Source organism: Carassius auratus, unplaced genomic scaffold (genome assembly GCF_003368295.1).
Source record: "Carassius auratus strain Wakin unplaced genomic scaffold, ASM336829v1 scaf_tig00216448, whole genome shotgun sequence".
Lineage (NCBI taxonomy): Eukaryota > Metazoa > Chordata > Actinopteri > Cypriniformes > Cyprinidae > Carassius > Carassius auratus.
The window spans coordinates 10,678-37,591 of record NW_020528577.1 but is presented as its reverse complement, the minus strand read 5'-3'; the positions used below and the strand labels follow the sequence as shown (position 1 = coordinate 37,591).

Below are 26,914 nucleotides of genomic sequence, written 5' to 3'. Positions count from 1 at the left end.
CTAGAAGAGATAAGGAATAACACAAGGATCGTATTCTCTCCTGCAGGGATGAGCATCTGTTTCGCCTCACCCCCTACTGTTTCCTTTCTGTGTGGAGATGACTTTAAAAAGTCAGTTTTTTTTCTCAAGCCAAATTTCAGTGTCATTACATATCCTGTACGATGGGGCACATTTAATGAAATGAAAATTAAATAATTACTTTAAGAAATATTTCAGGTTACACTTAGGCCACAGCATTTGTGGCATAATGCTGATTACAACAAAAATTACTTTGATTATTGATCCCTTTTCTTTAAAAAAAGGAAGAGGAAAAAAGTAATTAAATTATAATAAAGTTTTGGTGACAGTTTTATGGTCGAAGTAAAATGTCCAATGGCCAATTTCCGGGTGATTTCAAATAAAAAATGTGAATCTTATAATTCCATAAAAGCACATAAAAATTGTGCGTTGTTTAAAAAACTGTTCAAGTTGAGCTCAATCCACAGCAAGAGTTGTAATGTAATGTTGAAGCTTTAACAGATCTTTAACAGCGTGTGCTCGGCTGGTCCTTCCTGTACTTTGATGTCAGACGCAATTAGATGAAGTCACAGAATTATTGCTCACACAGCATGTAGTCTGGTCACAAAATCTCTCTCTCCTTATCTGTGCTTCCAGTTTTAATGAATCACTGCAAGCACCAACATCTCTCTTCTACTCTACTCTTTCTGCTAGCTGTTTTGAAGCCAAGGTGTATATTATTACACACAGTGTTGTGTGTAGTGTGTAATATGGTATCCCTGACCTTGTTTCGTGCTTAACTTATGACAGCAAATATACACCGTCACTGTAACAGCTGTAAGTGCCTTTCAAGACCAAGCATGAACCAGATATTTTTACCATTAATATTTAAGCAAAGGTCAGTATTATAGCTCTCCCAGTATGTACGCTGCTGATGGAAATCTCAGTTTATTTTCGTTTTAATGAATTACACTTCACTCTGTGCTAGTTACTTGGTGTCAAGGAGTATTTTATTTCATATAAGGTTATATTGGGTAACCCTGACCTCATTTTGTGCTTAAATTATAAGTGAGTACTGTATAACAGCATGTTGTGTGTAACAACTGTACATGCCAGCTAAAGACCGAGGACGTCTATTAGTTCAGGAGTTATTTTTCTTCATCATAAATCATGTAATTTTTATTGTAGGATTCTGTAACTATAATAAAGATGTGATAATGTAAATAGACGGATGAAAGATGGATGGATGGATGGATGGATGGATGGATGGATAGATAGATAGATAGATAGATAGATAGATAGATAGATAGATAGATAGATAGATAGATAGATAGATAGATAGATGGGTGTTTTTATGAATGGTGGAGGCACGAGGCAGGCTGAAGCGGGGAGGTGCTTAATAGAGATCTGTAAAGATGCGCTCCGGCTCTCACTGACTCTGTCGGTCTCTGCAGACACACACACACACACACACACATACCGGTGCTGTTCATCATGAATGCTGTTCATAATCGATGATAATTCATCGTGCACGGCTCCTTTATTTCGTGCTTTTTTATTTATTTATTTTAATTTTTTACATTTTATGATGCATTTGGATCGCTGCATGTTCGCGGGATCAGTGCAGTTCCGATTATTTGTATTGTTATGTTGTTGTTGTTTGCATCTCTCTTTAAGATGCGCTGCACATGGCGAGGACATATACACGGGTGAGTGTTATCGTTCATAGTCATTGTACAAGAATACTGAGTGCTCGTTGTTGTGTTTCGTGGAAGTCTACGTGGAATAGAAGATGAGCGCTGGAACTCTAGCTAGAAATTGTGTCAGATTTATTATTTATTGCTTACGTGATTGATTTTTTTGCACTTTTAGATCAACGTTGGCATAGAGACTCATCTCGCATCCATGACAACCCGGAGCACTTTATCACTTATCCACAGTGGATCAGCTCTGCCAGACACAAACGATCTCAGGAGAGCCATAAGGTAATGAGACAGACTCTTAAGAACTGTTGTTTCGAGAATGAGAATCATTTTAGTATAGTGCATCAGAGGTTCATTGTGCTTTATATCGTCAAACTACACCTTTGCAGGCTTAATTTGTCGTAAGATGGTTTGTGAATCCAACATTTTATTTTTCTAATTCAATACATTAAATTTCAGAATAACAATGTCAGTGAAAAGTTGAACTAAAGCGTTTTCAAAAGTCTTGGTGTATTGTCATGAGCTCCTTAGTGTATGTTATCCAGAATTATTTAAAATAATCAAAAAATCATCTTGTGTTTAACCTATTATAAAGGCAAAAACATTTGTCCTTTAGTAAACCAAAGTTCAACTAATCAGTTTAACAAGGTTTCTTTTGTCATAAGTGACTTAAATGACCTATTATACTAAATATATTTCTGCTTTTAGCATATATTTAGTTTACATTTGCTTAATTTAGTTTTTCTCAGTGTGTGTGTGTGTGTGTGTGTATGTATATACCTGTAAAGAAACTTGCCTCTTTCATAGTCTATTTTTTTTTTCATTATCATGTATCTACCACCATTTTTGCATAATTGAATTTATTGGGTAATTCTATTCTAACCTGATTGATTTACATTCCCAGCATCCATCTGAGGCAGAGGTCAAAATTACTGCAGGAGGAGAAGATCTGATTCTACAGCTCCAGAGAAATGAGTGAGTTTGTGCACGTAGCTGTATAAAAAGCATCTCCATTCACTGTCCCGCTTTACTCCACTGTAGCCACATATAACTTACCAACCGGAGGTGTCATGATATATTCGTAATGAAATTCAGTTCATAGCGTTGTGCCATAAATACACATCTGTGGTTTCCCTTTTCATTTTGGCACAAGCAGATGTGCATGTGTTGATGGAGTGCGAGTATTAAGCCATATGGAAATGACATTTGATACGCCTGCTCCAGGACACAGGAAGCTGGGTGCATCACATGGTTTATTTTCTCCCCCAGGAATGCATTGCAGAGTAAGTAAATTAGTGGACATGATAACAGACAACAGAATAAATCAGGTCTATTGTTTCTGAGGTGGATCATTGGCATTAAAAGGCTAGTGACAAGACTTCAAAAGACCTCCCGCTTTGATTTTCTGTGGCAAGGATTGTGCTGGATGCCTCAGAAAACCCAGGTTGCAACCAGCATAATCCTAGTCTAGTTTTGACATAAAAAAGTAATCTTCCTTAAATCAAGATACATATACTTGAGATGCAAATGTAAGTTTAAAAAAAAATTATCTTTATGCATAAAATAAGAACAAATATCTGTCAGTGTGTTATGAAAAGCTTGTTTTCCCTTTGAATTAAGCTGAAGTCTGATCCACTTGCCAGATTTTTGTTCTTGCTTTACTCATACAATTCTGTGGAAGAACATAATTTTTATGTGGTACAGTTAAAGTTGCTTCCTTATCCTAGTGGTAGGGAGCATTAGTATTCTTTTTTGTGTAAAATGGATTATTCTCTTGATTTATTCTTATATTTCTTTCATTTATTCTTAAACATTTCTATAAGACTTTAGGGACCAATTCTCACTATTAACTATACTCATAGCATGCATTATTAACATATTGGCTGTTTAGCCTACTTATAAAGCACATATTCTGCATGACCATATTCTACATCCCTAATCCTACCCAATACCTAAACCCATTGTTAAAAAAAAATGCATTGAGCCAAAAAGTATGACCAAAATGTATTTATTCTTATACATAAAAAGGCACTTCAATGGCATCCCTTTTGGGTCCTTTATGTTTATAGTGTACATTCTTCCTCATGCACAAATTGTGAAACGGCTGTGGTGCAACTCTGCAAGTTGTGTCACATTAGTAAAGGTATTATCTGAAAATCAGAGCAGACTGAAAAAGCCATGGGCTAGCAACTGAAGATCCATCCAGAGCACGACTCCATGGTGTCTGACTGAGATAAGCCCAGGGGACAACACCCTGCTGTGGGCATTTGTTACAGATGCAACTTTGTTGAAAACGTTCTTTGGTTTGATGAAAACAATAAGCACCGTTTCGCAGGCACTACATTGTGTCCGTTTATTTTTAGGAAGGATGTGGTTGATAATTCGCAAGAATTTAATCCTGTTTTACACATAATATTGAGTAACTAATTCACAGAGACAAGTTGGTATAGGATTCCAATCTGATGCAATGTCAAACTGTTAGGAAGTCATGGTGACTGACCAACAGCAGTGTTTTGAATAGCAGCATCATTAGATAATATCCATACAAAGTAAAATCAATTTTCAGTTCTGTTGTGTGTGAAGTATTGCAGAAATATAGAATAACTGGAAATTCGGGATTCCTATCCAAGCACTGAATATTAATACAAGCTGGGTTTAATTTCCTCTTGTGGATAATTTTTTAATTGTGTGACAAGATAAAAGCAAGGGAAATGGTTTTAAAGATATCCATCTCTGTACGAATACTCGGGGTTAATACTAATTGAGGTCAAGTTTCTCATTAATTCGAGATATTTTAGATAGTCTTTTGTGTGTTTACTATGAGTCACTCTTACTTCTGAAAGCCTGTGAACTAGTGTGTATCCCTCTGTTTAGCCTTTAAACCTCCATCTTCACCCATGGGTTATTCAGTGGGAAAAACAATCAATGCTAATTAGGTTTCTTGACAGATGATTTTGAGTGCAGGAAATTCTAACATAAATTTCAGCTTCTCTCACATTAAACTGCAACTGAGGTCTCACTAATACACAATTACATACTGAACTGATAAATCTTTAACAGTTAAAGCCAGTTTGTGCACTGGTTTTTTTATATGCACATGAACCTTTAGCACTTTCAGCTAAAATTTTATATGAAATACACTCTATAATCGAGTGAATGTTTGGCTGTCAGTGATGTAAATGTTAAAACATTTTCTGCAACAATGGTATACAGCTGAATCTCTGTGCTTTCTGCCTTCTTGTTTAGTCGTACGCCTTATTTGCTCCATATAAAAGTAAGTGCTCATGCATAGAATATCAAAAAGCAGCTGTGAATCTCCAGGCATCTGTAGTCAGTGGCCATCATCCAGGATAGATCCATCACAGGCTGAAGGAAAAAGCTTTTGTGTGTGTGTGTGTGTGTGTGTGTGCTGGAGGGGTAGCCAGGCTTTTATTCTAATGAATGTTTGCCCTCATGGACCCAGAGGGGGTGATTGGGTTTAGTTCCAGCCAGGGCGCTGCTGATTTAGTTTTTTTTTGAGGGTGGCAAGTCTGGGCTATGACTTGAAGGTCAGTCGAGAGATGTTATTCATGGCTCAAGTTTTACGAAGTAGCAGTGAACCCCAAACTAGAGTCCTTGTTCTCTTTTGCACCCATATACATTAGGATAATTCATGCCAGACTTTAGACTGTGTCTGCTGATCTGGCAGTACAGTTTCTCTCGCTCTATCCCTATTGTATTTCTGTCTGTTTTCTCTCTCCATAGGGCTGACAGATCTCAGAGGATGCATTAGTCTCGGCTCTGCCGCCATGTCCTCCCTAATAGTTATTTCTAAATGTTTGCTTGTGACATCAGAATGATACATAATCAGGGGATTGTTAGGTCACTAGTGGTTATTTATTAATAAAGTCAACCTGAAATGTCATTAACAACCATTTTGCTTTTATAGTGCATCATATTTTGGAATCAAATAGAAATTAGGTAGAGGAGGACTTGGGTTTACCATCTGGAGTTGATTGGATTGTAAAAAATGGGTGTTAGGTAAAAAAAAAAAAAAAAGACAGGCGGTTTGGTGTATTGACTTTTTTTTGATGAAATATTACAAAGACTAACATTTGTGCACCAACATATCATTCACAATAAGTCCAGGAATGTGCATTAACCCTGTAAATCTGGAAATAATAGTCAGGAAAATGTTTTTCTCTCAATGATGTATGGATAATCAAAGTTACTCCAGGCCTGTAAATGTACATCTTTAAGTATTACCAACAAAATTCTTAGGTTTACTTTATAAAAAATAAGTATGGACTTCAGAGCAAAAGATTACACCTGTAGAATTGTACTAAAAAGACTCAATCAGACGACAGAAAGTTTCGATCATGTTGATCATTTAGAGGCCTCAGAAATGTGTGTATAAAATATGATACAGTCTTTATAGGGTTAAGAAAGTAAATAGTTTCAATATAGACTTTATGTTACGTTTAATGTGTGCGCTCTGCATTCTGTTGCTTTTGTTTATTTCCTGAAGCATGCATTGGCTCATTTGACTTTCAGATGACCCCTCTGGGAGGCTGACTGGCTGTCAGTTAGAGGGCAAAGTGCTCGGACAGGCTTTTAGGCTTGCATACACTCTAGCAAAGGGCAATAAAAGCCCCTCCATCACAGCGATGGCCAAGGCAATGCCCTCAATTACATCATCCTCCCCTCCAGCCCATTCTCTCTCCTTTTTCACCCTTTCCAATCATTCTCTGTCTGTTTGTGATGTCCTTATTTCATCTTTCTCTCTCCCTCCTCCCACGCCCTCCATCTAGAATGATGTCATTTGATATGAGGAGAAAATGTGGCCCACTGACCCTTGAGACGCAGCCCGTCTATACTGAAATGAGCTCTTTGTTTCAGCTGCTGCCAGACGGCCGTGTCTCAAACACACAGCTCTTCATCACTGCATCTGTCGGGCCCCGTTCCAACCCTTTTGCTCCGAGGGTGGAAAATCATTCCTATCCATTTTGCATCTTTGTGTTGTAATATATGAATATTCTTTTTTTTTATGTTACACAGAGGGAGGGAAGAAGAAAAATGACTTATTATCATTTGAATGTAATTTATTTAAAGCAAACTTGAGCTAAGGAATTTGACAAAAAGCTGATTTGCATGCAATCCTGTTCAATTTCGACCAAGAGTTTACAACAGAACAATAAACTTTACAAAGGGCCTTTATTATTCTCAAATCAAACACTTTATTGGACCTTTAGACAAAATCTACATTTATATGTTTTTTTAAGTATCATATTTGTTACACACATAGTGTGACATAGGAGAATACAGAGCTCATACTCTGAGGAGAAAACACCTTAATTATATTCAGAGGCCTAAAATCAAAAACATTCACGTTAGTGCAGGTTCTTATATTTATGAGGACGGAAATTACTATGAAGCTTGTATATCAGTGAGATCTTTATAACAACAAACCACTTACATAAAATGCATATAAATATCAGTTGTCACTCTATATCATCCAGCACTATGTCTTCAGCTATTATTTAAATTCTTAGTTTTATGATTGATTCTGTTGAGTGTTTATTCTGTGGGCAAAACATAATGCAATGCAATGCAATAGAATATCGTTTGAGAGATGTTAAATTAACATTGCTTAACAGCATGATGTATCATTTTTGATAGACACACTTTTTTTGACATGTTTTTTTTTTCTTCCTAAAACTGATGGAATATGAATACAATATGGTTATCAAGTAAGTTAAATCAAGTTGGTTTAAGTGTTCGTCTTTAAATATTACTAATATTATAAAATGTATTCATAAAGATAAAGATTTCACAACAAAAAAAAAAACTGTATGCTAAATAAAAGCCTTTGTTATAGAGACATTTTTTTTTATAAAGATGGGAAATAAAATTTGATTGCCAAACATTAATGGACGGTCACGATGATTGGCGCGTTAAGAAAACAGTTATTCGAGGGCTCCATGTACAGTTAGTTAGTTTGGGCCACACTCAAACTCTCTAGAGAGTCTATTTTTGCCAGCGCTTGTTTTATAGGTGTCTATTGTAAGTGTTTGCTATCGCGTAGCTAAAACAACTGCCAAGGCGCCACTTAAAATGTCTGTTAATCGCCCACCTGGTAGGCACAACATCCTTCTTTCTGTCAGTAAAATTCCTCCTATCTCTTTCTCACTCACTCTGTTTTTCCAGAGCCTAAGGGACTATAGCATCATGCTCAGCCAGAGTCAGTTTATTGTGAATTTATGAGTCTTCTTGTTTGCCCAGGGGCTGTTTAAGACTGGGCTCAATATAGCATCACATTTTGGGTCATTGGGCGGTAGTGTGGCAGATTAAGTGCAAGCCTTGTTTTAGTTCCCTCAGCAGAGGGTTGGATCAACAGGCATGCATTGTTTGAGAGGGTATTAGATACACTCAGCCTTTTGGCCTACTACCCCATATTTTGTCTTGAGTGCTTTCCACACTCTGATTGTATTTGGAAGCAGAATGACCTTGGTGGTGTTCCCTGTCAAATAAAAGATTTTGACATAGAAAATTATACGCCTTTATTTTTCCATCAAAAACTGACTGGGCCACCAGTAGATGTTGCCTCAGTTTGTTGTTGTCTGTTAAAAAGGTGGTCAGTGCACACTTTTTCTTTTCAAAAGCATGACCTTGTAAGTTCCTATTCTTAATTAGATGTCAGAGCTAATACATTTGATAACAGGGTGAAAAATGTTCATGCATAAGTGTTTTGCATGTATTTGCATATATTACTTTAAAATCAAACAGGAGAGGCTTTTATTTTATAAAAATCAATCACAATTAAATTCAGAAGTTGAATTGTATGTAACTGTAAAAACCTGATAATGTTCAAATCAGTTCTGACATAGCTTCTATCCAGAATTGCCTTCATATTAGCATTAGGGGACATAAATTGTTAATGTGATAAACTGTAAATATGATTATACGACCTTAAAGGACCCATGTGTGATCGTATTTCTACTTGTGGCATTATTTTAAGACCCAGTGTATATCAGAAGGGTGTATGACCGGTATATCTCTATGCACTCGAGTCCATGACACTTTTTCTCCCTGGCAGAGATCCAGGGTCCTGCAGGGCCAGTGCAGACTTGTGCTGCCTGGTGGGTGTTCTTGTTTGGGGATGATGGAGGTTGTGGCCCAGTAGGTCTGGATTGTGTCCAGCAAGTGTTGTTGGGCCAACTTATTTAAACAAAGGGGGACAGATGCTTGAGATGTATATGTTTGTGTATGAGAGAATGAGAGACAGAATGAGATCACAATATGTGGTTAGGTTTAGACAAACTCATTAGTAAGTCAAACTGTCACATCAAATCTAATTTTAGTTGTAGTCTGTTTCAGTTCTTATTTTTTTGGTGTACATACTGCATCATTTAATTTTTTTAACAAAGGTTAAAACAAGGTGCTACAAACAATGTGGTTTATAAACTGGCTGTCTTTGTTGTATGCTGGTGATAATTTGGATGTCAGATGTGGGGGTACAGAACAAGAAAATCACCATAATCACAATTATTACTGTGTCTTCAATGTATATCTCAGATCTGAGTGTTATTTGAAGTCATTGTGAAAATCGTTTGTTAGTCTTGTTAAGGGAAATTAAATATTTAGGGCCAGTTTAGCACTAGTGGTCTTGTTTCAAGGAGGAGAAAGAAGAGTATATAAGTACAATAAACAGACTGTTCTCAGTCTGTAAGCATTTTAACTGAGTATCTCTGATTCTCAAAGCATTCAGCCACTTTAGATGGATCTTTAATGAGCTCAAGGACATTAAAGGAAAGAGAACTCACACTGTCAGACATTTCTTTGTGAAGAAATGCTCTCATATCATCTGATACGAATCAAATCCTGATTTGTGTGTGACTCCAAAAAAGGAATGGAAACAAGTTGGAAGTGTTTATGTTATTCCTTTATGGACGTGATGGAAATTGTCTGGTTATATACCAGCTGTGCGCTGATTAAATGTATAACTGAATGATTTTGTCTTGTTCTGTATGTTCTTCTCCAAGGGAGCTGTTCTCCTCTGAATATCAGGAAATATGGTACAATCCGAATGGAGACCGCCAGTTTTCCAAGCCTTCCAACAGGGTGAGTGCAGGAGTCGTTCCACAATCTTTTTCCTTCTAAATTACATATTAGTAGCTTATATTGTCGTGGTAATTTTGTTGACACCGTATTCTAATAGGCTCTAAATCACTACAGGAACAAGTTATTTGTTTTGCTATTCCTTTTATCAGTGCTTAAAATGATTCAGTTATGTCTGATGTTAATTTTGTGAAAGTAATTCCAGTTAATATAAATGAATATGACATCCATTAGGCATGATCACATGTTTTTCCCTTTTTCCCCACATTTTTTGTGTGCTACATATATATATACTGGACCTAGTGTATATGATGTATATAGTGCTGTTTTGGTTCCAGGATCACTGTTATTATCATGGGTCAGTCAAAGGGATCCAGGGGTCAAGTCTGGTCATCAGCACCTGTGCTGGACTCAGGTAAGATCCACAGCAGATCTGCATACATGCATATTGTGTGAAAAAATGCATGTTCTTTAGCTATTCTTTAGTAATTATTTATAGTGACAACAGTATTGCAATCAAGTCATTTTAAAAAAAACTTTACAATTATTTTTGTAGTTCCTCTTAGTGCCACTAATGGTTCAGAAATTACACTTTCAAAATGTAACCAGGTAAAATCAAGATAAATCATTGCCTGCTTTGAGCTATAGCTTCATTTTCTTATTTATACACGATACCTTTCAGAAGAAAACACACTATATTTATTTTTTCTTTACTTTATATTTTATTTACTGAATTTCTTATTTCGATTTTCTTTTCATTTCGTTTAGTAATTGGGACTTTCACAAACCATTTTAGTTCTATTTTCTAAGCTGTCAGACTCTAAAAACAACAGCACTAGTGCCATGACTTTGCATTATGAGGACATATTTTTCGTTGTGCAAAAGTTCTAGTTTATTAGCCCGGAAGCGAGTTCAGCGAGTTCACTGTAGTAGCATGGCCTGGTCTCTGAGTGGGCCGAGGGTAGATGTATAGAGTCCTGTTGAGTGCTCAAACAGGAGAAGAACAGACATGCATTGAATGATCCAACAGATCAATGAATATTTAAGCAAGCACAGTTTGAATGGGTGAGGTTTGACTGGAGAAGGGAAAAACTAGAGCGTTTTATAGTGTATACACACTCCCTTCCAGATGATTTTCACAGCTGCGGTGTATGATTCCACTAAATGAGAACAATGAAGGCATTTTGTCAATGTTTTAATGTATTATGAACGTGTCAGCAGATATCCAGCATGTTTTAGTTGACTTTTGAGAATATTGTTAATGTTACTGAGCATTCTGCAACTTTGTAGCATTTATAGACAATTAGCATTTCCATGAATCTTAATCTTATGTTTTGGCTTCTTTTTATGGTTCTTGTGTTCTTTTGCGTTTCTGCAGTGGAAGCATTTTTATTGATAGTTGGCCATCACTGCACATCTGTGAAGGATTGTGTGTAACTATGCTTGTATTTGGGCAAAACTGGGGTATCCAGGAAGCAAGGAAATCTGTTTTTGCTTAAATAACCAAGTTCAGCATAAAACACAAGTTGGCTATCAATTCATTTTTATTCCTTTATTCCTTCACCCTCCCATCCGGGATAAAGATCATTTTGTGTGGTGAAGCTACTCTGCTTCCCGTGCGAAACCCTGATGAGTGGTTTCCATCCTGTCAGCCTGTTTAATTGTCCATAACTACAATTGTCCCCTTTGTCATTCAGTCTCAAGGTTTAAACATTCTCGTGACTGACATGTTGTCTTCTCAATCCCCAGGGGCATGATAACGGTCAATAACAGCGTGAGCTACATGATCGAACCGCTAGCTAACCAAACACACTCTCAGGGACATGTCGTTTTCAACGCTCAGAGTCTGAAACTGCCAGTGGGCACCTGTGGACACTACCATGGAGACGGGAATCACCCGGAAAGCCTTCAAGAGCTGATTGATGTCATGGCAAAGCCTCATCAGACCAATAGGGTGAGAACATGAGTAACATTTTGAAACCTTGAACCAAATCCAAACTAGAGATCCTCTCAAATCAGTGTATGGTTAGTTAGTATGTTAGTTTTAAAACTATTATGTAATATAAAGTTAACACAGGATAAAAAAGCAAGTAGTTTTAGAAGGAATACATCTTTATTAATAAATCCAAATCTGTAAAATGTCTGTACACCACTTTTCTCTCTCTCATATACACATACATATAAAAAGTTTTTGCCTCCTTCTGGTTTTTTTATTTTTATCTTTTGCATATTTGTCACACTTGAATGATTCAGATCAAACTACTTTTAATATTACACAAAGATAACGGAGGAAATACAAAATGCAGTTTTACAATAATGATTTAAAGTGAAAAAAGCTGTCCAAACCTACTTGACACAACGTGAAAAAATAATTGCCCCATAAATCGAATAACTGGTTGTGCCACCCTTTGCAGCAACAACTGCAAACCAAATATTTGCTAAAACTGGCACTGAGTCTTTCACATCGCTGTGGAGGAATCTTGGACCGCTCTTCTTTGTTGAATTGTTTTAATTTAGCCACACTGGTGGGTTTTCGTGTATGAATAGACTGTTTAATGTCATGCCACAGCATCTCAATCTTATTTTAAGTCTGGACTTTGACTTGGTAACTCGAAAGCCTGAATTTTGTTTTTGAATCATGAACACTCACCATAACTGAGGCAAGTGAAGCCTGCAGTTCTTTAGATATTGTTCGGAATTATTTTATGATCTCCTGGATGAGTCGTCGTTGTGCTCTTGGAGTAATTCTGGTAGGCCAAACACTCCTGGGAAGGTTCACCACTGTTCCAAGCTTTCTCCATTTGTTGATAAATGGCTCTGAGCATGGTTCGCTAGAGTCCCAAATCTTTAGAAATGGCTTTATAACACTTTCCAGACTGATACTTTACACCAATTTTGTCTCTCATCTGTTCTTGAATTTCTTTAGATCGTGACATGATGTGTTGCTCTTTAAGCATGCTTCACTTTGTCAGACAGCTTCTGTTAATTCAACAGGTCTGGCAGTAATCAGGCTTGGGTGTGGCTAGTGAAATTTAACTCCGCTTTCTAAAATAATGTGCTTAATTACAGTTCTTTCATGATTTAAATTAATTGCAATTATTTTTGGGCCAGGTAGGTTTGGGCAGCTTTTTTCCCTTACTAAATTATATAATCATTTAAAAACTGCTTTTGTATTTACTTGCATTATCTTTGTGTAATATTACAATTTATTTAATGATCTGAATTTTTTAAGTGTGACAAATATGCAAAAAATAAAAAACAGGACGTGGGCAAAAACCTTTTCACGGAAATGTATATATATCTAAGCTGTGGTGTTCACATTAGTATATATTTATAATCTATGTTGACCAGGTATATATATATATATATATTTTTTTTTTTTTGTTCAAAGTTTTGAGAAACATTATACCAGATGAATATAAAATATAAAATTTGGTTTAACCTCCTTAAAATGACATTAAGTAGACATTTATTGATTAAGCACCTCCTTTCACATTTTGTTTAAAAAAGAGTTAAGAGTTCAGGCCCTATTTTGTATATTATTCTTGGAAAGTACCAGATAATAAACTTGTTATTTAAATAAATGTGAAGAGCTGACTAAAGTGGTACTAAACCAAAGACACATTGTTCTTGTGTTGGCTTACATGAATCGAGTGTCTGTCCCTGTCCGAAGACACAGGATGTCCCCCAGTCCCAATTAGTCATGTCTCACAGTATTTAAATTCGTAAACTCAGACTTAGAAGTAGTGACTCAGCGCTTCTTCTTTAGTATATCAAATTAGCCTAACCTAGCCTCAAATTATGCTCATCCCTATCTTTTCTATCTCTTCCTGCAGGGAAAAAGGGATGTCAGTAGTAGCATGAAATACGTGGAGCTGATGGTGGTGGCCGACCATGCAGAGGTAAAATCTCTTAAAGGTGCAATAGGACATCTTGGAAATGGTTAACTTTAGCCTGATAGCACTGAAAGCGAACATCCCATCCTTCCTGCAAATCTCCATCTAAAGCCATGCCTCCTGAACGCATATGCGCACACAGACCAGAGACAACATTACTACAATACATCAAATATGTCATTAACCTGTGAAAAAAACTTTATAGCAAAGAGATAGAGATTTTACTCTTGTCTTATTCATGCCAATGTAGATTAACTCAAACAGACGGCCAATAGACTCTGCTCAAAATATAAAAAAATATATATAGAAAACACAAAATATGAGATGTTTAATCAGTTTCAAACTGCTTCAGCTTAAAATGATTCAGACAGTTTGTTTTTCTTTTTATCAGCATTTTATGTAAGTCATATGTATCACATAAATCATCACAATTATAAGCCAGCTGGCTGCTTTGGATAGAACTGTCTGGGAAAAAACAATGACCGTTACCTGATAGCTCTGGAGCTTCAGATATTGTCTGTTTGTTGACTCACTCCACTGCACCTCTGCAGATCTGACTCGTTTCCTGTCATGACTCATGATAGAATTATCTCATCATCAACACCTATGTCAGTGGTTCTCAACTTGATTGGCCTTGGGACCCATGTTTTTCCATGGTCGTCAAGCCGCAACCGACTTACACGTATATTTATATATATATATATATAGAAAAAAACCTGATTCCAAAAAAAGTTGAGACACTGTACAAATTGTAAGTAAAAGAGGAGTGGAATAATTTACAATCTTATAAACTTATATTTTATCAGAATATAGATAACATATCAAATTTTGAAAGTGAGACATTTTGAAATGTCATGCCAAATATTGGCTCATTTTGGATTTCATGAGAGCTACACATTCCAAAAATGTTGATACAGGTAGCAATAAGAGGCCGAAAAAAGTCCACATCACTGCATTCTGTTTTTATTCACAATTTGTACAGTGTCCCAACTTTTTTTGAATCGGTTTTGTATATAGAATTTTTTGAAAAACAAAAACAAAGCAAATTTATTTCACAAAAATAAAGTTAAGACTGTTAAAAATATTACAATTTGACCAATACTGAATAAAGGTAAATAAATATACGTTTTTTGTTGTTGATGTCATTTCTGTGGCCGTACACCCACCAGTTGAGAAACACTGACCTACATGAAATAAAATTTATCTCAGCCATCTATGGTCAAAGAGGCATATTAATAGTGTCTCTTTTTCAGTTTGTGAAGCTCGGTCGGAGCCTTAACAATACCAAAGAGAAGCTGCTTGAAGCAGCTAACTTTGTGGATAAGGTGAGATTGTTGTGAAGTGTACTATTAAGCACACTCTTTATCATTTACCTGCTTCTGGACACTTAATATACAGTATTATGTGATTTGATGTTCCCAGTTTTACAAATCCTTTAACATCCGCGTGGCTCTGATCTGGTTGGAGATCTGGAATGATCAAGACAAGATCACTGTGACCGACAACCCCTACAGCACCCTGGGTGCATTTCTGAACTGGAGGAGGAAAAACCTGCCACAGCTGCCCAATGACAACGCTCAGCTAGTAACGTCAGTCTTGCTCTAGCTCCTCCCACCTCATTAACATATGAGCAGAAAATAATGATCTCTGATAATAATCTTAAAGGGGTCATGAACTGAAATAAATTAATTCCCTTGATCTTTTGAAATAAGAGGTCATTATAATATAAAAACATCCGGTCTAAAAAGAGCTTACATTGAAGACAGCTCAATACAAATGACAGCTTGTGGAATGTACAATTCTATGAAGTTAATAGTGTGGCTAAACACCACCTCCACAGAAGATGATCAATGCCCGCTTCTACATCACTGCCTGTTTAGCCCCGCCCTACCCATTCGCACCTATAGGACCCTATAATACACCCGGCACAATGCGACGCAAGCGGTTTGCTAGTTTCAGTCCGGCAATGTTCGCATATTCCCATCCCGCGCAATGTCATTTAATTAGCAAATGCATGCTGGCTCAATGCTATTTTAATGAGCTGAAAATAGACTGCGCCATAGACCAACTCAAACCTGGTCTAAAGTCTGGCGCAATGTTTTTCTTTAGGGCTTTACACTTTGCGTTTAGATTGTTAAAATAGGGCCCATAGTGTTTATGAGAGTTACAAACGCAGGTCTACGCAGAACTCAAAGAATAAACTTTATTTTATGAACTTTATTCTAAATGATAAAAGTTTGAGACTGTCAGTAAGAACTTGATCCTTCGTTCACTTAATTTTACTGTGGATTCGTTTGTAAACAAGGCACAATTCAAAGTGGGATTTTCAGAAATATTGAAACAAAAAGACAATGCTTGGATCTGACAGTAATGCCAGAACCCTACAAGTGCGAATATTTTATTGCGTGGTCACTATTGCTTTGTCTGTTATTACAGATCGTTTGATATGTACAGAGTACTTGTGTTTTTAATCAAAAACACAGTAGAGTCCATCTATGAAGGATGTAGGCTGTCAAACATACACAACCAGTCATATCAGTGGGTGTTTACTTCCGAGTCTAAAATCTTCCACTCCTGTTCAAACAGTGTTCTGATGAGGGGGGTTCAAACAGATAAGAAAATAGCTTATTCTAAATTATGATGGTTTTTGAAGTAAAAATCAAGTGGTCACCTGAGAACAGTACAAAATAAAAAACAAAGGCAGTACATGACTCCTTTAAAATTTTTACATTTTCGACTTTACAGTCCACTGTCCATTATCAAGTGTCAAGTGTAGCCATACATTAAGCTTTCTGTTTGTTAACTTGAACCTGATATGTGGATATCTTTTACCCTCACAACACAAGAATATGAATCACTTTGATTCCTGTAGAAATGACTGGATATTGCACATTAATTGTGCAATAACAATAATGGTAAAAGTGACTAGTTCCTGGGGGTAAAATACTTTTCTTTTTTTTTTTTGGTGAGGTTCCCTGTTGCAGAAAGAAAGCTGCCAACAGGACATAAAAGTATCATAAAACTTGTCCATAATGCTCTGTAATCCAAATCTCCTGAAGCAATTTTATAAAGTTGTGTGAAACCGATAATTCTCGTCGGCCAGATTTGAGGATCCCTGATCTAGACTTTACAACATGGGGAAATAATAGCTGGGATTATTTATCTATGTTGGAAATTAATAAGTAGAGGACACTTTTACATATGATTTGGGAATGTTCTTTAATTCAGCCATTCTGGCATAAAATTCAAAAAATATTTGAAGAGTGATTGTACTTTAATTTACCTGTGGAACCACAATTATGCCTTTTTGGATATAAATCAGTTCACCTAATATAGAAAAAATAATGCATTTACCCTTATTAAGATTGGTTGTATCACAGCTGCACGGATGATCTTGCACAACTGGAAATGCCCTAAAACCCCTGAATTGAAAGATTGGATTAATGGGATGATTGGAATTGCATCATATCAGTGCATGTTGAGGAGACAGACTAAGAGTGAGGGAGAAAAAAAAAAAAAAAACATGGGATCATTTTTGGCTGCTTATAAAAATGGTGTGATGAGCAGGACTTCTTAACAACTTTTTAATTTCCATGTGCTTTTGTTTTGTTACATTGATGGTGACAAGTGGCTGAATATGTAATTGATTGGAAAGGTGAGTATGGAATACTGTGGTGATGTACGAAGTCATGACTGTTGAACAATGAAAAAGTTGAATTATGCGAGTTTGAAAGGAAATGTGAGAGAGGAAATGATAAAATGTTCATTTTTGGGTGAACCATCCCTTTAAATGTTCTGCTAGTCAGTGCATTGGTTTGATTTGATTCCTCATTGGTTTTATTGGTATTTCATCAGTTGTTTTTGTTGTTTTTGTAGGGGTGTTTCTTTTAAGGGCACCATCATTGGTCTGGCTCCCCTAAAAGCCATGTGTTCTGAATACCAGTCCGGTGGAGTCAATTCGGTAAATTCACCTATACAGCATTATTCCAGTTTTATAGCCATGCGTGCTCAGTTTTTGTTTCATCTGTCTCTCCCTCTATAGGACCACTCTGAAAAAGCTGTGGGGGTCGCTGCCACCATGGCTCATGAAATGGGGCATAATTTTGGTATGAGCCACGATAGTCCAGGCTGCTGTCTCGCTAATCCCAAAGATGGAGGCTGTATTATGGCTGCTGCCACAGGGTGAGAACCAAAGATGCTATCTCATCTCAGCTCTGCATAACATTAGTAAATAATGACAGAATTGACAATTTTTCGTGAACTGTCACTTTAAAATAAACTTAACATAAAAGTCAATGTTCTTCAGGGATCCGTTCCCTCGTGTCTTCAACTCCTGCAATCAGAAAGAGCTGAAGCACTACCTGAGCTCCGGCGGAGGGAAGTGCTTGTTCAACCCTCCCAACACCAGGGTCATGTACGGCGGGCAGCGCTGTGGAAACGGATACCTAGAGAAAGGAGAAGAGTGTGATTGTGGGGAAGTGGAGGTCAGGAGAGAGTTTCATTGCTTCCTCTGTTTCCTTTTCTCCCACGCTTTTATTCCAATTGATCTTTCAATCTCACATTTTCCATTTCTGTTTCCTTTGCTACAAAGGAGTGCTCAAGTCCCTGTTGCAATGCCAACAACTGCACGCTAAAGATTGGAGCGGAGTGCGCACATGGAGTTTGCTGTCATGAGTGCAAGGTGAATCCCTGCAAGACTCATCTCACACTCTCTCTACAACATTCCTGTGGTGACAAACAAACAAAAAAGCATTTTTAGCATACATTTTTTTATCTGATTTGTTAGTGTTACCTAATGGTGTGAATTAAGGAATAAATAAATAAGTAACAGTTTTTTTGTGTGTTTTGTGATGTTTAATGTAAATAAGCAAACTTACAAATAAGGATTTTTAAAAATGTTTTGATGACTTTAAATGGTAAGAATAAATAAATAAATGTTTTTTAGTTCTCTGCGATTTTATGATGAGTTTAATTAAAGTAAATAAGCAAAATAAAAAAATGTTTTGATTACTTTTAAATGGTAAGAATAATTAGACAAACAAAAAGCATGTGGTGTTGCATTAGAGGTTAGTTAGAGGGTTTTTAAGAGAGTAGTTTAAGAAATGTTTTTAACCTTAATTATTAATTCATCAGTCAGCAAATACAACAAAGCTTTATACTCAAGATTTGCCATCTGCATAAAAATGTGTTGTAATATTTTTTTAGAATAATATTGTTTGGAATTTAGACAGGTCTCAAATGCAAGTATAGTTCTCTGTTAATATTTTAAGAAAAACCGACTGTATTTTAAATGAGTACAGTTTGATCTGTTTGTTTTCTCCCACTCTTGACCAGCTGAAGAGTCCAGGAGTGCTGTGCCGTGCTCCTTCAGGCTCCTGTGACCTGCCTGAGTACTGTGATGGGAAATCAGAGTCCTGCCCTGCTAACTTTTACCTGGTGGATGGCAGCAGTTGTGCGGGTGGCAGTGCCTACTGTTACACAGGAAATTGCTTGACGCTGGAGCAACAGTGCCTCTCTCTCTGGGGCAAAGGTCTGTGTGGTGCTAAGGTCTGATGAAAGAAGACCAATCGCCCAATATTCAGTCTCTGTCTCCACAAATATAGCAGTAAATCAGCATATTAGAATTAATTCTGAAAGCGTAATGATGCTGAATTAGCTTTGCGTCACAGGAATATATTAAAATTATATATATATTTGTTCCTTTTTCAAAAGAAATCCATGGTTCAGTGTACTGTAGTTTACTGTATGGCAGATACTGTGCTTGGCTGTGATCTTAGTATCTGAATGTGAGGCCATCTGAGATATACCTTAGATTATAGCATTCACATAACCATTAACTTAAGACATGAGTGTTTGTTCTGTTCTGTTTCTGCTGTAAGGCTAATTTTCTGTCTCTGTCATAGATGCCCGTCCTGCTCCTGATATTTGCTTTACTGAGGTAAATAAAGCAGGCGATACCTATGGAAACTGTGGCAGTTTTATGGGTACATACAGGAAATGCACTGAAAGGTGAGATGCACTTACTTTTAGTTAGACTACTGATCAAATGTTTGAAATAATTACGATTTGTTTGTTTTTTCTTGAAAGAGCTCTGTTATGCTCAACAAGGCTACATTTATTTGCTAAAAAAAAATAGTTAAAACCGTAATATTATCTATCATTTCAAAAAAAAAATATTTTGTAATAATACATTTTAAAATGTAATTAATTCCTGTGTTGCGAAAGCTGAATTTCCTGCATCTTTACTCCAGTCTGTAGTGTCACATGATCATGCTAAATCATGCTAATATTTGATGCTCAACAAAAAAATTCTTATTTTCAATGTTGGAAATAGGTTTTTGTCGCTTAATATTCTTGTGGTAACTGTGAAAGAAAAATACAGACGTTCTGTTGGTCTTCTGTTTAGGAATGTTAAATGTGGGAAGATTCAGTGTCTGAGCGCTGCCAGCAAGCCTTTAGAATCCAACGCCGTCGCCATAGACACCAACGTCCCGGATGGTCAACAGAAGATCCTGTGCAGAGGGACACACGTGTACCAGCAAGGTCAGGCCAGTGAGGAGAAGAGTGACACCCTAGACCCAGGCCTGGTTCAGACTGGGACCAAATGTGGGGAGAATGCGGTAGGTACTGATAGACTGAATAGATCTATCAATTTAAGTGTACTGAGAATTTATTATTTTAACTTATTACATTTTCTATCTGAACAGATCTGTTTTGAAGGGGAATGCCGCAATGCGTCCTTCATGCAAGCTGATGAATGCAGTGCCAAATGTCATGGCCACGGCGTAAGTTCATATAGCTTATTTATATGTAGAGCTGGCTGAGCTTTATTGTACATACATGGTCAACTTATAGCAACTGAAGCATGTCCTCTTAACATCATTTCCTAATTCACTAATTCAAGTAATGAGGTCACTGCCTAACCTGATTTTACCAAGTGAGACATGTTCCTGGGACAACATCGTTGTTGACCCTGGAACAACATTGTGATTAACCAATCAGATTTGAAGAACCAGTTTATAGATTTTGTGAAGTTTATGCTTAAAATCAGTGTTAGGTGCTTGTACATCAGTGTCATTCATCTATCATTTCCTCTGATTTTAGGGATTACTCATGGTTAAGGTTAGGTTTAGGTGTAGGGATAAGGTTAAGAATATATTTTTGGAGTAAAATGTTGTTCCAGGGTCAACAAAATATGTTGACCTAGGAACACATCGGACTTGGCAAAATCAGGACGTGCTGAGGTCACTTGAGGATATGAAAAAAGAGTTTGGGGAAATTGGAATATTTTTGGATGTGCTAAACTCACCGCAGACTTCAGTAGTATAACCAGTTCCACTGAATGTAGGTCACTATTACTGTATAAGCCAGTGTTTTTTAATAGAACAAAATCATTGTCTGTACTGTGGGAAAGATAAAAAAAAAATTAACTCACTCTTGTGTTGTTCTCTAACTGTATGATCTTTAGAAAGGAATATTTCTGAAGACTTTTTAAGCAGCTTTTTTTGCCCACAGTGTCTGCTGAGGTCCTAAAAGAACAAAAAATACATAAAACAAGCAAAGAAAGTACTGTAGTCAATATTTTGCATTCTATATATTCAAAGTCTACTGAAGTAATACAAAGTAAAAAAACCAAAAAACAATTATATCTCATATAAAATATCATTGATTATGGTAACACTTTATTTCGATAGTCCACTTTAGACATTCTTCTAACAGTAAGTAACTTTGCAACTACATGTCAACTAGCAGTTAGTAGAGTATTAGTAGACTGTCTGCTTAATATCTTCTGACACTTTCTTTGTCAGCTTATTTAACTAATCCTAAACCTAACCTTAAAGTCTACTCTGAGAGTTAGTAGACATGTAGTTTCAAATAATAAGATATAGTTGATATGTAGCTGACATGAAGTTGACATGTAGTTACTTATTGTTAGTAGAATGTCTAAAGTGGACTATCAAAATAAAGTGTCAGCTTAATTACTGACGATCTTTCCATCTGCTGTAGCCACATGAAAGCTAAAGTAATAAGTCTAATCTAATGGTCTATATTGTAGTCTGTTCTTTTCAGGTTTAATTTTGGAGCGATCTATTCCTTTATATTGTTTTTCTAAAAATGTTTTTGCGTTTTCCCCTGCAGCTTTGTAATAATAACCACAACTGTCATTGTAACTCGGGTTGGGCACCACCGTTTTGTGAGAGGTCAGGTTCAGGAGGGAGTTTGGATAGTGGGCCTGTGATCACGCACAGTACGTCGACAGGCTCTGAATGAAAAAAATGAATATTTCATTGAATGTTATCTTAAATTTGCTCTTTTGTTGATGCATTTTGTTCTTGTCTTATCTTATGCAGGCAACCTTTATCTTGTTCTGGTTCTCCTGATTTTTTTTGTCCTTCTGGGATTGGCTGTCCTTGGTGTCTATTGGCGCTGCTTCAAACAGAAGCTCCTTTCCACCAAAAGCTCCACCCTCCCTGCTACCCAAATATGCATCAAGTAATCTAATTTCTTAACTGTCAAATGCAAACACATTTATGCAGTGATCTTTATGTATTTGGCACTTCTTGCATTAGAAAATGTGTTATTTCTCGTCTTGTCAGTGTTCCAGACACCCCTGAGACTAAAAGTCACACCACGGGTCATGTCAACCCAGTGTTCCTGCCAAAGAAATCTCATGCTGATGATCAGGTGTGAAGTTGTTTTGTTGTCAGCGTGGGTTTGCAGTAAATGCATCCAAAAGCACAATTTCGTGGATCATTGGCTTCGTTCCAATATAGAGAGCAAAAATATTCAGTATCCAACTCAAATCCATTTAGATGTCTGTCGATCAAACAGCAAAAAAAACCGTCTATATCAGAGCTGTTATTAACTAAAACTAAAGCTATTAAAAACTATTTTCGTTAATTTAAATAAAGCTGAAAGAAATTGTATATTTAAAAAACTATACTTAAAATTAAAAACTGGAAATGTCAACTAACAGAAATGAGGGAATTAAATTGAACTAAAATGAATAGAAAAATATTTTAAAAAGCACATTACAAAATTACTAAAATGAAATAGAAATGAAAACTGAAGATATAATATATTAAAAGCTAATTCAAAACTATTAATAAACACTGATACGTATCCGATTTTAAATCTTATTAAAATCTGATTTTGGGGAATGCACAGGCAAGATGGATTTCTGGGGGTTTATTCTGTCATTTTGGACACAATAGAAACTAACCAGAGCTTAGGGGAGAAATGCCTCAGATATTTACAATGTGTGAGCAATGATACCCATGAAAATCAATTTCTGGGGTTGAATTTCATCTAAAACGCATACTGACATGAGCAGAGAAAAAAATCCTTTATTCATCTTTCAATGCAGTGACAGCAAATCTTTTGTCTCTTGGCATTCATTCATTTCTATAGCAACTCATGTAGAAATACTGTATATCGACTACGCTGTCTGACCAATTATACACTGATTTGATTATTTACAAAATGATAGTGTGGAAATTTCATTTGAATTGGTGCAGCCATTGTCACTGAAAATAACCCGCATTCCACCCTCCCAAGAATCCTTGTGAAATGTATTCATTGTTATGATCGAATCGATTATTCATATTCATATTGTGCTTGTATTCTTCAGGCCAGTCCTCGAGCGAATCCTATAGGTCCACCCATATCCAAACATTCTGCCGTTCGACCCGCTGTGAAACCACCTCCAATCCCAGCCTACGCTGCACACACGCAGAGTTTACAGCATTCAGAGTCGCCCAAGCCGTCTCCATCAGCACCCCCCAGAACAAGACCGCAACCACCCAACAGACCCCCTCCACCCTGTCCCATAACCAAACCCTCCCGGCCTGCAGGAGTGAGTGTCTTCCTGAGCAAATGCACCTCTAGATCAGTCATGCAGTGCAATATTCCTTAACATTTAGTCTATCTGCATAATTGTAGTGGATTGATTTGATGTGCCAAGCAGGTTATTTAATCAGGTAAATGTTCTTTCAAGTCTTTGAGTCAGTTGACCCTACAAAGGATTGACATTTAATGGAGTGGAAACCCTGATAAGAACATGGGTGAAATATTTAGGTACAATCATCAAGGGAACCAAACAATGGAACTGTTTTCACTTTTAAGCAAAATACAGATACAAAATAGTTCAGAAATTTAAAATTTTCAATTAAGGAAAAGGGTTCACATGACAAATGATATTCAACAATTCAGAATTAAAACAAGTTCAGTTAAAAGAAATCTATTCAAACTGCAAAATGAACTGATTAGCATAATGCTAGCTTGAATAAACTTGAGGATTCTTGAAGGCTTGATTGTATATGGACTGATTTATAAACTTCTATTTTGAACAGTGGACCAATTTAACAAATTACATTTTCATTTTATTTGCACAGCAGACTAATTAAGAACGGTTGGTTTAAAACCCTAGTGGCCCCATAGCCCCTTCCCCTTCGGTACATAATTAAAAACTGTGACAGTAGTGAATGAAGTGTCCAACATTCCTCACTTAGTTTTTTTTTTTTTTCCCTTTTATTGAAAGTCATGAAAACACTATTGTGGAGTTTTTTTTTTTCTTCTTTTGCTATTTGAGCAAATGAGAATGCAAGAAAATATATTAGTGGTACTCTCCCATTCTCTGCTCTTCAAGTTAACCCAACTATGATGACTTATGCTGCTGAGAAACCCACTTTATACGTGGGAAAAATGTCCATTGTAAAAATAAATGAAATTAGTTTTTCTACTTCTAAATAATTAGACATGCTAAAACATTTGGTAAGAATTAGGTAACAATAAAACATAAGGTTGTAAACACCTAAAATGCTGATCAAGTGACTCCAAACATCATGTCTGTCACATAATAAATGACTCTGATTGTGGATTATCAAATATTTGTCATGTTTCATCCAGATGCTGCCTAAGAATGGCGTGCCAGTGTCACCAGCCATGATGCAGAAAGGGAATCCAACCTGATGCCCCCTTCTGGGCCTTTTCATAATGTCAGGTAATCAGAAGGGAGAAGTCAAAAGCACAGAACACTAGCATGCTGTTAGAAATAATAATAATAATGACTATTATTATAAATGATTAGTTGGTAATTCTTAATATGATTGTGCTTTAGGTTCCAAAGAGAAGTTTCTGGAAAGAGCTGAGTCACAGTGAAGGTCATTGGAGTGCTATATTGATCAACTCTGCACCTTTAAGATGTCTGTAAGAGTGACCAATCAACCTGCCTCGCTCATTGTGATCTCCGCCTTATTGACTTGAACACAGAATGAAGGATACCTTCCAACTTTTTTCAGGGGGTGCCATATGTTGCATTTTCTTTATTATATCTATTTATTACAGAGACCTCAGTGAAAAGAAAAACAAAAAAAAACTATGAAGTATGGCATTATAATATAATAAGAGCATGGGTCATCTAAAAAAATATCTTGCACCGAGAATATGAAATGTAAATTTTTGCACGCAGTAGTAATACATTGTAAGTACTTTATATACAAATAATGAACTGGAAAATGGGAGCAGATTTGTCTAGTCTTGAACTAACTTGCACTGTCAGTCCAGTTTAGTTTAGTACTATAAATAATCTGTACTCAGGAAACAGCTCTGCAAATGGATATATAAAAAAAAAAAAAAAGATTTCATAGCAATAATAATTCAAAAACTTAAATAGTTTAAATTGTATAGCACTGATTTAAAATCTGTGTTGTCATATAATATGTATAGTATGTTCTGTGTAAGAAGTTAAAAAAAAAAATGACCTGTCTTGAAGGGTGTTTGCAATGATGCTGGACAAAAAAGGGTTAAAATTACAAATGGTGCTTTGCTTTTGAAATCTTAAATGAGAGAAATTCGCTAATTACCTTTTTAGAAAACTCTTGATTAAATGCTCTGTTAAATACGTCAATTTACCCAGGGATTTAGGTTTATATAACCTATAAACATGTAAATATGTAGCTATTTTAAGTTATTTTTTTTCTATGGTTAGCAGTCATTTGATGGGGAGGGATCTCTGGACAATGCATTTTTATTTCTCCTTTCATAATGTTTTATGACCTATTATGACCAAGGAACTTGTTTTCTGTCAGATATATTTATGTTGTAGTTAAACTTCATACATACATTTTAAAATGCAATGACGCCTTAAATTTGGGTTTACATGAATGTTATTTTATTGGTCATAGTGTTTATCATGGAAGTGTTTGTGTGCTTGTGGATGTTTAGTGTGGCTTGATATTGCACTGCATAGGAAGTCAGAAAGAGTCACTGTCATTTTTTATTGCATTTTATATTACTTAATTTTAGTTTCTTTATTAAAAATAAAAAAACATTGTCATATTAAAATGCTGTACTGCTGTGCCTTCCACGTGATGACAGAATTTTTTTTTCGCTTTATCTTTAATTAATCTTTATCTTCATTTAATATAGTTTTGATCCATCTATTCAGTTTATATTATTTCTTATTCTTGTTATGATTAAATAAGAACATCTGTGTAAATGTTTGAAGTAGAATAATATTTCTATATTCCTGCCTTTATGCAGAATTGCACTTTTGAATGCCCTTATGAAAAAGTAGTATACTTCAAGTTTATTTTAAGTAAAAAAATACTTAAGTAAAGTTCAAGTATATTTTTAGGTATACTTCATGTAGCAAGTATACAAATATCAGTGTTCTAGTAGTATACTTGCAAGTGTACAGATTCAATACTCCTTGGGACTAAATTAGCCTACTTTCTAGTATATAAAAAGTATACTTTTAAGTATCGTTTAAGTAGCAAACTTTGTGTACACAACTAGTTTACCTCTATGTTTGTAGTTTGTACTGCAAGTATACTAAAAGTGAACTAATAGGTTCACCGATAGTTTACTAATTAAATACTTTGTACACTTTGAAGTATAGTCTCAGTAAACTACTTATTTAGTAGTTTTATACTGCAAGTATACTCATACGTTTTCTTTATGTGGACTTTACATCATTAAGTATACTACTATATCCCTATTTAATGTGTATATATTTTGTTGTATGAATATCTGAACATACAAAACATCCAAAGAAAGAACAGGTATCTGCTTGTAAACAAAACAAAAAATATTTTAGCTTCATTCATTATTTTTTAACCACTTTAATGTGTTTCATAAAAATAAAGAAATAACATTTTGAACCAAAAGCTGAAAATAGACTATGAATTGGATTCAGAATGATAATCAAAATGTAGATGG

The 26,914-nt window shown here is 35.9% G+C and overlaps 1 protein-coding gene across 1 annotated transcript; it reads left to right on the top strand.

The window, feature by feature from the left end:
- Positions 1-1,307: 1,307 nt before the first annotated feature.
- LOC113098245 (disintegrin and metalloproteinase domain-containing protein 19-like) lies at positions 1,308-26,038 on the top strand. The gene is made up of 23 exons (XM_026263254.1): positions 1,308-1,706; positions 1,870-1,982; positions 2,605-2,675; positions 9,722-9,800; positions 10,136-10,212; positions 11,547-11,751; positions 13,634-13,699; positions 14,947-15,018; positions 15,116-15,282; positions 17,570-17,654; positions 17,736-17,875; positions 18,000-18,177; positions 18,285-18,374; positions 19,028-19,223; positions 19,597-19,702; positions 20,100-20,313; positions 20,401-20,478; positions 21,833-21,941; positions 22,045-22,186; positions 22,291-22,378; positions 23,325-23,549; positions 24,602-24,695; positions 24,813-26,038. The coding sequence occupies exons 1-22, from the start codon at positions 1,496-1,498 to the stop codon at positions 24,662-24,664; spliced, it is 2,775 nt and encodes a 924-aa protein (XP_026119039.1). The 5' UTR covers positions 1,308-1,495; the 3' UTR covers positions 24,665-24,695; positions 24,813-26,038.
- Positions 26,039-26,914: the final 876 nt, after the last annotated feature.